Source organism: Passer domesticus, chromosome 2 (assembly GCF_036417665.1).
Source record: "Passer domesticus isolate bPasDom1 chromosome 2, bPasDom1.hap1, whole genome shotgun sequence".
Classification (NCBI taxonomy): Eukaryota; Metazoa; Chordata; class Aves; order Passeriformes; family Passeridae; genus Passer; species Passer domesticus.
This window is the reverse complement of record NC_087475.1, coordinates 72,998,514-73,010,368: the sequence shown is the minus strand read 5'-3', so window position 1 is coordinate 73,010,368 and position 11,855 is coordinate 72,998,514. Positions and strand designations below refer to the sequence as shown.

Here is an 11,855-nt window from a genome sequence, read left to right as displayed (position 1 = left end):
CCGCGCGCGCCCCATTGGCGCGGCCGGGCCCCGCCCGCCGCCGCCTCTCGCGAGAGCCGCGCTCCCGCCCGCCGCCATCTCGGCTCCGCCGCGGGGCCGCCGCCGCCGCCGGCGCTTCCCGGTGAGTGAGGCCGGAGGGGAGCTGGGGGCAGCGGTGCCCCCGCGCATCCCGCGGCTTCGCTTCTAAACCGGGCCAGAGAGTGGGGTGCCGGCGTGCAGCTGCGCCGTGGGAACGGGGCGGGTTGGCCTCTGTTAGCGGCAGCGCTGGTTTGTGCCGTGCTGGAAGTGCTTGGGGGGGTTCTGGGTCACGGCTGGCGGAGTTGGTGAGGGCTCGGACCGCTCTCCCAGGTGCGGGTGTGGTTCCGGGGGTGTCCTGTGCAGGGCCGGGTGGACTCGATGATCCTTGTGGGTCCCTTCCAACTCCGAGTATTCTGTGATTCTCTAAATGAGTATTTTATTTCTCTAAAGCTGATGAAATCCCATGTAATGCTAAACCTGGTGCGGGACTAATGAGCAGGTTAAGGAAGAGCATTTGTGTCAAGTTTAGGCGTCATCCGGCCCTGTTGTGCCAGGGTCTGTCGGTGCTTTCCGCTCACGCCGCCTGCTCTAATTCAGGATATTGCTTCTCTCTGCCAGCCAGACTTCCTCGGTCAGGATACAAGACTAGGTAATTACATACTAATAAGCTTATGGAGAGATTGTAGTCCAAAACCTCGTGTTGAGGAAAGGCCAGATTTGGATCGAGAAGACAGAGCTGGAAATACTCTGTTTTGGCAAGACAGCTATTTGAAGAAGGCATGAGCGAAGTGAACCCTTCATTCTTGAGTATCTGTGACTGGATTTTTCTTAAATAATTTTTAGAGGATATGCTTTAATTGCAGTGTAAGGATAACTGAATAAATTCTTAAGTGACATAGGTTTCAATTCCCCTTTTCTGATTAAGTTTCCAGTGTACCTGGCCTTGTGCTGCCTGCTGTGCGTGATGGTTTGTGAGCTCTGAGCTTGAGCCTTCAAACCAGCCAGCTAAAAGGCAGTGGAGTGAGTGCAGAGCTTTTAATCTTTCTCGTCAAAGCTTTATTTTTGTCCCTAAGGTAATGAGTATTTTATATTTCTGTTTGTGTTTTAAGGCAAAATGTTTTTAACAACAGTATTACTGCGGAAGGGAATTCCTGGAAAACAATGGATTGGGAAGTACAGGCGACCAAGACAGGTTACCATTTCGATGAAGCAAGCAATGGTCCGAAGGTTGGAAATTGAAGCAGAGAATGAATATTGGCTCAGCCAGCCTTACCTGACAAAGGAACAGGAATACAAACACAACTCGGAAGAGAGACGTGCCAAATGGGAAGCTTTCAAAAGCCAGAAACGAGCCAAGTTTCCTGAGCACAGATACATCAGCGATCATTTAAACCACTTAAATGTGACAAAGAAGTGGACATGTTGAATAACACAGCATATTTATATTTGTCACAGGCCGTGCACTACCCTGGGATCTGCTCTCGTACCTGTTATGGTGTTTCACTGTAATTCGGGTGGGTGACAAATGAGATGTTGCTGTGGTGTACAAAATACTACATTAAAAGTAGTCCCCTGGAACAGTGTATGTGTTAGTATTCTTGCTTTGTTAGAGAAGTTCTTTGTGTGCCTCTCTGCCCACCCTCTGTTCTTCAGGGTTTAAACAGCAAGTTACCAGTGCAGTGGTGGTGATTTATAGATAACCTAGTTTGGCTTCAGCTATCTATAACCCAGCTAGCTTCAGTGATTGCCTTCTGAAAGCCTGGAGAACACTCCTGCTGTGTTGGAAGGGCTCAGCTGCTGGCCACGTGCCTTGGGCTGGTCACCCTTCCTCAGGGATTGCTCTGTGTACACCAGGTGCTTCAGACAGGACTGTGACACTTGCCATCAGGCATGCCAGGACCAAGGGGAACTAGAACTGCAGAGATGGGGGATGAGGCTGGAATTCATGGAATGTTATAAAATGTTCCATTTAAAAAAAAAAAAATCTGGAAAAAATAGTTGATTTAACTGCCAGTGTCATTGTCCTGTCAGTGTAAACTTGGGTGCTACAGCTCTCACACAGGTTGTTCCTGATCTAAAAGGAACATGGCTGATTCCTGTTTGAGCAGTTGACTTCTAAGTCAGGCTTAGTATCCTGGAGGAGTAAGATTTAGCCACAATTCAGGCTTTTTATTTCCCCACAAGACCCAGTGACCTGGAAGATGTGTCAAGAATGAGTGTAATCTTAGGATTGTTGCAGCTGGAGTGTAAAGCCAGAGCAATGGTGCAGTGTTTCCCAGGTAGGCAGTTATTCTTGGTGATCTAGTAACAAAGATGCTACAGCTGAGCACTTTCAGATTCTTTCACATACTTTTATTAAGTTGATGTTGCATTCACTGATGAATTCAAGTGTCAAGTCCATTCATATCACTTTGGAAAAGAGGCTTAAAATGGTACTTTTTTATTAAACATGAATTATACTTCAGAGAAGTATGAACAGGTCTGAACACTGATGTACAAAATCTTGAATGCACTTTCATTGGTTATAAATGGCTTAAGAGAACTTTATGGAAAAGTATACATATGGGGAAATTGCAAATACAATTAAAACATGAAGGAACTTCCAGGCAAAGCAATGTGATTTTGTAATTAATTCATTTATAAAAGCCCGTTTCAAAAAGTTACTTCAAGTATTAAACTATAAATGGCAACGTTTTCTCTGTGCATAGGATGAGTCCTATCTGTAACATACAAAAAAATGCAAGTGCATCATTATTACAGGTATCTTTTACACGTCGTCCCAAACTTAAATACAGCTCATTCCAAGTTTATGCAGCACAATTAAAAATAAGTTTGTGGAAGCAGAACGGCTGGGACATTGTGATTAGTGCAAACATTGATGACCCTTGCTGGCAAATACAAAAGGAACTGCAGAGATAACCCAGGGATGTTTCATTCATCTATGTTAAAAATGGAACAGACTTAACAGCAGGAATGCTGCCTCTCTCTGGGATAGCTTCATGATTGTAAATCATCATTCAGGAAGATTTAAGTTTCCCACAATAAAGCTGATAACAGGATAAGGGACAGGAGAAATCACAGAGGATCATGCTAAGCGTCTAAGTTGTCAGCTAAGCAGTGTAAACAGGAGGGAATCAGCATGTCACTCCCAATGCTTTGGTGACAAAGTAATACAAATTCTTCATTTCTGACACATCTGCTTGACTGCTGAGCATGAGCTCTCTGCTTCTTAGGACAGGGGGTCGGAAGAAAGATGGGAAAGCTCCCAAAACCAAAGAAAGCGATCCTGTAAACATTATCAGACTTCACTACCTAATGGAAACAAATTCAAGTAACGGCTTCAGAAAACAAATGGCCAAACACCAGTTTTAATCCGCATTGAAACAAGCTACTTGTAGCTTCATGACATTTCATGACAGTTACATAATTAAGAAAAATGTGTATAAAAAGCTCTATATACAAAATAAATTGATAGAAATGAGTGTAACAAATGTGTTCAGTACTAAATCACGTCACGTGCAGCTGCTCTCTTTGGTGACATTTAGGGACAGAAGAGCCTCTGAAGTTGCACGAATCACTGTTTTTTAGGTACTGCAAAAAGATGTGTTTGTGAGCCAAAAGTAACTGCTGTTGGAGCCTCTCTAACACACACCCAAAGCCCCCAGTCAGACACAATTTTGGAGGATGTTCTTGGAGAATATACACAATGAAACTCAAAGCTGTAGTGGTTTTGTTGTTATTTAACTTTTAAATAAAAACCTGGTCAGTCGGTGCTCCAGATCCAGGCAGATTTGGTCAATCTGTGTCAGAACCAGCACATCTTGGTAAATCTACCAGACATTAATTCTGCTGCAAATGCTGCAGTTTTCCTCCTCTTGAGGCTCTGCTTAGCTACAACTGGACCATACTTCAGTTAGATCATGAACTCTTTGTGTGCATACTCAGTGGTATTGAAATTCACTCCAACCCAAAAGATGATTTATAATAAATAAAGAAGAATCACACAAGACCAAAGGAAAGAAACAGTACCTGAAAACCAAGAGTATTCAGCACTCTGGAGAATGGGACCAGTTTATAAGAACAGCATTTACCAAAACTAGCTTGGTACTTGCAAATTCCACACTCAAGAGGCAGCTTTAACGAAAATATTACCGTGATTTCTACTGAAATCACTAAAAATAGAAGTGCCCAAACTTCCTCTAAAGTAACCCTCGGATTATTTAAAATGGAGGTTTTTAATCACACCTGACTTGTATGAATACAGTCTCAAAATAATACTGTAGGGAGTGAATTAATGACAGAAACCTACTCCTCTTCCTGCCCTCCTCCCATAATATGCCTTTGGTAGGCACAGCAATGATGTGTGTGTTGTACACTCTGTGACTAAATAACAGTAAGAAAAAACCCATTGTTGTGTAGTTTTAAGTAATTTCTCTTTGTGGATTTTCCTGCCTTATATTCACAGGGACAGGTTTGTTTCAAGACATTTCAGAAAAATGAAATCCTCCCCTACATCAGGCTTCTATTCTCACACTGGGAATTTAAAGCCATTTTTTCATTTTTTGACTGTGTGTAGATTTTTTTTTTTAAGAGAAAAGCACAAAGAAACAAGAAAGCAGTTTCTGATCACAGCCATGTCAACTATCCTACAATAACTACTACGTATGGCTTGTAGTAGTCATTACTTTAATGGATCTAAAAGCTTAGGTATTTTCAAGACTCCCTGATACAGAATAGGCTAAACCACAAAACCAGCATTTGCAATTAGGCCCAGCACCCTAAACAGTTGTTTTCTCAGGATCCATCCCCCTTTTGATCTCATGACCATGGGCCAAAAGTACCCCTGCCTGCAGCCCCTGCCTCTGCTAGCAGGGACACGTATGGCTGCTTGCAGCCCAACAGCCAAAGAACATCCTGCTCCCTCATGGACTTCCTGGCACAGCACAGCCTAAGGAGCACTCAGGACAGAATCCAAAAGCAGAGGATGTCATCCTAGCTGCCTCAGCCATGATACCTCCCCCAAAGCCCAGGCCTGCCAGGAAAACCTAACCCCTCCATCCCACTTGCTGGCATGCCCTTAAGAGTTCAGCAGTACAATTCCCTTAAAGAACTTAATTCCTTTAAATCAGTCTGGGGTTTCTCTTAGTCTCCAGTTCCCCATGGGAAAAAACCAGAAGGGATTGGGGATAGCGAATGTGGGAGAATCATCTTTCAATAATTTTACTATGTTTTGTATGTGTCAAAGTGACTTTCAGTAATGCCTGCTTTTACACCAACAGTAAATCTGGCCTCAGGATTATCCTAAACCCATTGCTAACTCTGGCCTCAGGATTACCCTAAAACCACTGCTCTCCTTTTCTCACCTCAAATATGAAGAAAAATCTAGGACAAAATATTCCTGTGATCTGCATAAACATGTCAGAAATCAAAACCACAAAAATGTCCATCAGATACACAAAGAAGTGGTTTCAGAAGAGCAGCAGTTGTTAGAAAATGCACATGGAGACAGCACAGTCTGTTTACTTGCAGTTTTTCCTGTAGATTCACTATCCTGACTAAAGAAATCAAGTTCTCCTGATGTTGGCCTACAGGATGCATACATTCATGGGGGAGGAAGCTCCGCTTTGGGGAGCAGAGTTCAGGGATACTTAGGACATCCATTTTGCTTATAGTTCTGCTAGATGCTATCTGTGCATGGATGTGTTATTTCAGCTATGATACATGGATGCAGTAAAAGCCAGATGATATCCCATGACAGTTCCACCAGTGTTTGGGGCTGCAAATTTTGGTATTCAGAACAAGCAATTTGAACATGCAGTCTTCCTTCTCTGTTATCTTCCCCAAGAAATTTTGCTGGTGTGATACTGCTGAGAGCTTATGTTAAGATGGGCACTTTTCACTTAACTTTTGAGAAGAAAAAGCTAAACTTTTCAGATCAATGTGTAGCAAATGTTTTTGTAAGTTTTGGAATTAGCAAATGCAAAATTTCTTGTACAAAGTTTGAAGAAACATTCTGCAACTTTTATAAAACATGCAAGTTGGGACCATTGCTTCTGTCTCAAGAATATCCAACAGTAAAATCATGTTCATAGGTTCTCAAAGAGTTTTTTTTCCAGAAGATTAATATTTAAGAAAAATTTATTATATCCAAAGACAAAAAAACCCCCTTATTTTAAACCTTACAGTGTACTTGACACCTTAGTATTTCCATCATAAACATATTTAACTCAAGTAGCAATCAGTCTGAGAGACAAACCAAACAGCTTCTTTTGGACTAGATCATCAATTTGACTACTGCCTTCAGTCTGTATCGAAAGGGCTCATGTCTATTTGTAATCAGCATCAGCTGAACATCAGAAATCTTACAGACAGAAAAACAGCGTTTGTCACTTTTTCCAGGTGCAAAATTCCAGTACCACCCAAAGATAAGTAAGCAGTCTTCTCTGTAGAGAAGTGAGAAAAAACCCCCCCATGTTGTTTGCCGTAGGTCTCGAGCGAAGGATGGGATGGACTTGATTCCTCACACAGGAAACACATTTTGCCTTTTGTGAGCAGGTACATTGCCGCACAAAGCCATCAGTCTTTAGCAATTTCAGCATCACTTAAACTGGACTTGAAAGTGGGAGACTAAAGGATGCAATTTTTCAGTGTACTAACACAGATCTATGCTCTAATACTAATCTTCTCTTAAGTACCTGATATTTGTACTTTAGAACCAATAAAACCTTGTGCCTTTATTAAAAAGATAAAAGTATAAAACAGTATTTATAAACCATCAAGAGTCCCATGGAAAAAGCAGTGCTCTGCTGGTTCTGTTTTCTAGCAACACACAACTGCAATATGATTTTTCTCAGGGGTACTTTACCATTTTGTTGCTGCCTTACACAGAACACAGCAAACAGTAACAGAAAATGTAAGAACTGTTAATTCCTTTTTGGACTGCCTTTTCCTTGTATGCTGACTGACAGTTGTTGGAAGGTAATAATCCATGTTTTTTTCAACTAAAACCCAAGTTTTCTTCTTTGAGCTCTGTCCTTGGTATGGTTAAATAAATCAAGTTAAAATGATGAGGAAGCTCAATCCTATAGCAAAAAAGCAACACCCAAGTTAAAGGCTTTTATGTTGTTGGCATTGCCTTGCTCCAAAGCACAGCTAGTAGAAGGAACCCGCAGTCCCAAAAGACTTGGAGAGCTGTGATCATGGGGTAGACTGGTTAACAGGAAGAGAGGAGAAGACATCATCCAGTCCCTCCCCCATCACCTGGCATCTGAACTATGTATACTCCCACTTCAGACTTGCTGACCATACTCTAGGCTGACCTTTTTTTTTTTTTCCTTCCTTTTCCTTTTTTCTTTCTTTCTGTACTCTGGAGACCTGCTATGGAAGTGACGTCTGCAGTGCCTAAGGTATGAAGTTTGCCCGTGAGGAGGTAAGAGTCTCTGCAATCTACCCCCACCACTGCAGCATAAAAGAAATGCATAGTTCCCACTCTGGACCTTGTGCATCCAAGCAGGGCACTTCTGGATCTGGCCCTTTGGTAGCAGTATATAATTCAGAGTTGCATAAATGCACATTAAGAATCTTAAGGCATCTGTCTTAACTTCCCTGCTCTGCAATAGTGCTTACAAGAATCCATTGTACTGTGCAGAAACTTGAATTTCTTGTCTCTTCCTAAAATGTTCATGTTCCATTATTTCCTGCTCAACATCTTCCAAACAAAATTAAGTAATATTCAAGCTCAAAATGTGTTGCAGAAACCTAGTGAAACAAAAAAAGATAATTAATGGAATTATTCAATTAGCTTTGAAGAAACACATCATAGTACATTACAAAATGCACCTGGGTAATATGATTTACAGACTTCTGATTAAGGTAAATAGTTAAGGCAACTTCAACTCAGAAATAGCCTTCTGGGAGGTGTGGGGTTTTGTTTCACACTTCTTATGTTTTAGAAGCTTATCAGTGCTAAGAATACCAATCCATCACCACTAATCTGTGCCTAAAGTATCCTGGATCCCTGACTGGCAATTCAATTTTTGAATTAAATTGACAGATGTGAGGACACAAATGATATTTGCCTAGGTGAACCTGGGGGACTGGCCTTCTTCTGCAAATCAAGCTCTGTACACTAGAATCAGCCATGACTTTGCTTCTGCTGTGTGTTACATGCCCAAATTTCAAAAATACAACTATTGGCTTGTTACAGGGTTTTATGGACGTGCATTGAACAGATTCTGGATCTCACAACTACTGTACAGTTGCTTAGAAATGCAGGACTAGAATGAACCATCTTGGCCTAAATTGTGATCAAATCCAACTGAACTCAGAATGGTTCGAACATTGGTTCAAACATAACATTACTGAGTTAATTTAAGGTAACACATACCCAAATGCTTTTGCATTAGGTGCAATTATGCAGTTTTATTTATACAGCCTTTAAAACTAGTGTAGTTTAGGCAAGTGTAACACAAAGTCTTTCTTTATTAATCTGGCCTCATTTTAGGAAGAGAGGGAGGACAGAAAAAAAATTAATCTCAAACTATTACCAGTTAATTGTCTAGCTTAAAAACAGTCATCTATGCTCCGTCTCTAGGTCAGTGGAAAGAAAGATTAAGACCTTTCTATAATACCCTATCAAAGGCTGCCAGGATGAGCTGCTCTCAGAAACTTCTATTCTGCTCCATGAAGAACAGAAAAGCCTTCGTAACCTATTTAGATCAGATTAGGTCTTATATAGGTGGAGGCTGAAAGGAACACCTTGCTTGGGATATTCTTTTGCACATTTATATAGCATTAAGAAAAGTTGGAAAGGGAAATTTAACACTGGTGAGTTGTCATGGTTGAGGAAGTTTTACAGAAGTTGTAACTAACCAGTCTAATCTTGGTTTTGTATGAGTTTACACAGAGCAGTCTGACCAACATGAGCCCAAGCATCACACCATTACCCACAAAGACCTTTTAGAAAGATTTTTTTTCCTTGAAAACAAACCAACCCCCTCTCAAAACTATAATTTTAGGCCAGAAGGCTCCTTAAAAACAAAAAAAAAAAAAAAAAAAGGAAAGGAAATAAAAGTAATCTTAAAATTACTGAGCTTCCCAAATTCAAATGCAGTATTTTATTTCTGATAAAAATATGAATTACTTGCAAAAACATTATCCCCGATAAAAAAACCACCACAACAACAACAACAAAAAAAAAGAGGCAGGGGTAATGACTCAGCTATAGCTTCTACAGCTGTTAGTTGACCAAATAACATTTGTTTCTTCCAGACAGAAAAACTTAATGGTAACTTATAAGCTCATTACAGTAGAAAGACAACATAAAAGAAGTCTAATTTAGTCACTGGAAATACACCAAAAGAACTTTCATATATGCATCAGAACACACTGTATTTCCTAAATGTAAAGTGCACACAGGGCACTCTAATGCAAGAAAGATTCCAGAAGATCACTGTCAATTCCAAATGTGACAGAGCAGTCTGTATGCACAGACCTGTATTCACTTGCTGACCTTCCTTCCTCATGCACATAAAGCTTCCTAAAGAGCACAACATGGCCCACCAATATATGTTTAAGGAAAAGACATTTAAGGAGCTCTTCCTCAAGACAGTGTCTCATCTCAGAATTGCATTTAGTATCAGATTCTTTTCCCTGGTCAGGTAACAAATGCAGCACTACCCCCTTTAATCTAAATTACAGGATTAATCTGACTCATCCCAGACCTAGCCAACCCATGTTTCCTGCACTACAGCATTACTCCCATTATTGTCTTCTCAACAGCCATTCTGAATTTTGTTTAGACTTTGCTATTACTCATCCAACATCAGAGGACTCCTCTGCATTCCGTGACTAGTTGATTTTTGACTTTGAGATGTCAGTTTTACTCATACATGTACAGAAACATCAATCAATTATGTTAGTCTTACCTGTTTCTCATTGAGATGGTTGGTTAGTAATTAGCTGAGATCAGCTTTCCAATGAAACTATAATATGCTTTTTTGCACCTAGAATGTGAGAGAATCTCAATTATGTGTTTTTGCAGATTTGCATAACAAATAGAAAAGATTTCAAACCACAAAGCACATTGACTCTGTTGTGCCTACTTTTACAAAAATATTTTCCTCCCCCTTATCAAACATAAAAGATCCCAAGTCTCAGAACTGAAGTGCCAAAGTGGAATTATCTATCCCTCTACAAATGCACTACCTTAACACAACAACAAATTTTGGAGCAGCACATGGGATGCAAGTTAGCCTTAAGTTCTAAACATCCTGACTTGATTCCATGGAACACATTTTCTTCTGTATCACTCCAGCCAATTCCTAAGGACTTTCTAGATGCCAAATAAAAAAAAAAGGAAAAAAAGGAAAACTGAACCACAAACAAAACCACTACCTGATTTCACATTTTCCTCTTCAGGGCCAGTTTCCACCCACTGACAATCACCGGATAGCAACCGATTTTGTGATTCACTGAGGGGTCGAGTAGGAAAGGACTGATTGGCTACAGAGCTGAAAAGTAAGCAAAGTCAACAGAAATTCTGTAATACCAGTAGCTGCTTCAGACATTTCTAGAATAGTGAAGTCACTTGAAAGCAAAGCTAATAATATAAAACCCTACAATGCCAACTGGAAATGGCCACATGCCCCCAACCCTAATTCCTCTACAGCCTTGTTCCAGTCATCAGTCTAAAATAAACCCCTACCTGACACAGACCACTCACTTCTAATGGAAAAAACCCATGGATTGATACACAAGAAATGGCACCCTGACAATAACACTGCCACACAGCTAAAAGAAAAACCTACGCAGTTCCATCTGGAAGAGCAACCAAATGCCATCTTAGCCCATGCAAATGCCAGGGCCTTCTTCTGAACAATCTTCCGAATGTAAAAGGATACTTTGCTGTTTGCACAAGGATCCTGTTCTTGTGTAAATTCCATAGCTTATGTTACACTGGAAGCAACTTCTCTGTATTGCCTTTGAATCCTCTAATGTCTGCTAACTCAGGTGACTGCTGTTGGCAACAACCTTCAGCTTACAAATTCATTAAACTATGCAGAAGACTTCTGAAGTGGAAAATGTAAACACCCCCAGAAACTGCACACAGAGACTCTTGTCGCTTTGAAAATACATTGAAGATATAAAACATGCAAATTTGGGAGGATAAAAAGTAAGGAGGTAAAAACTCCATCATGAGAGATCTGCTTCTCTTGCAAACTGTCTCAGCATTACTTGTTTAAGCACGCTTGAGGAGATGAAATTCAAATAATACCTTGCCTTCACATTAAAAACCCCCAAACCAAGCAAATAAGCAAAATATTTTTTTCCATGGACAATTATTCAGTCTTCCCTAGGACTTTTTTGATTGCTGTTAAGAGCCAGTAAGCTCCCTTACTTTCTATATTACTGCTTCCTTAGAGCCTTATCTTCTGTTACAACAAAACTAAGACGCAGTCAAGTTTTTAGTCTTAATCGATTCTGTCCTTCACTGAAGACTTACAAACTTACTCTGAAGATAACAAGAAGCATAAAGAATTCAAAAACTACCTTGGAAACAATTTTTTTCTCTAGATAAGTATGAAACAGTACAAAAACAGTATTTAAGCCTATAGTTACCTTTTGGCAGGTTCATTCTGGCTTGAGACTGCAAGTTGCTCTGGATCCATAATCACCAAACGAGTTGGGAAATTACATCCATCACCCAAACTAAATGAGAAACAAAGACTCAAATCACTGTTGGTAGCTGACTTAAGTGAACTGAACAAGGACCCATCCAAGAAAGAGGCAAAGGCTACAGGGTCGAATCAATTAGCTGAGCACAGTGCTGAACTCCA

General features: G+C 40.5%; 2 protein-coding genes across 8 annotated transcripts in view; one reads left to right on the top strand and one right to left on the bottom strand.

Moving 5' to 3' along the window:
- Positions 1–22: 22 nt before the first annotated feature.
- On the top strand, positions 23–1,596 carry MRPL57 (mitochondrial ribosomal protein L57). Of its 4 annotated transcripts, none has more exons than XM_064409242.1 (3): positions 68–121; positions 469–667; positions 1,128–1,596. In XM_064409242.1, the coding sequence occupies exon 3, from the start codon at positions 1,133–1,135 to the stop codon at positions 1,442–1,444; it is 312 nt and encodes a 103-aa protein (XP_064265312.1). In that variant the 5' UTR covers positions 68–121; positions 469–667; positions 1,128–1,132; the 3' UTR covers positions 1,445–1,596. The 4 variants fall into 4 exon arrangements, with proteins under 4 accessions (XP_064265311.1, XP_064265312.1, XP_064265313.1 ...); XM_064409243.1 differs by having other exon boundaries at positions 88–121; positions 637–667; XM_064409241.1 differs by lacking the exon at positions 469–667 and having other exon boundaries at positions 23–121.
- Positions 1,597–3,738: 2,142 nt separating this feature from the next.
- The window catches only part of ZDHHC20 (zinc finger DHHC-type palmitoyltransferase 20), a 47,622-nt gene continuing 39,505 nt past the window's right edge, over positions 3,739–11,855 (bottom strand). For 3 of the 4 annotated variants that reach the window (XM_064409237.1, XM_064409238.1, XM_064409235.1), the window contains exons 10-13: positions 11,638–11,727; positions 10,414–10,529; positions 9,945–10,022; positions 3,739–7,776 (exon numbers count right to left, since the gene is read on the bottom strand). In XM_064409237.1, coding sequence (XP_064265307.1) covers positions 9,985–10,022; positions 10,414–10,529; positions 11,638–11,727 — 244 coding nt within the window. In that variant the 3' untranslated portion in view covers positions 3,739–7,776; positions 9,945–9,984. The remainder of the gene's footprint in view (positions 7,777–9,944; positions 10,023–10,413; positions 10,530–11,637; positions 11,728–11,855) is intronic. The other variant, XM_064409236.1, reaches the window with a different exon arrangement.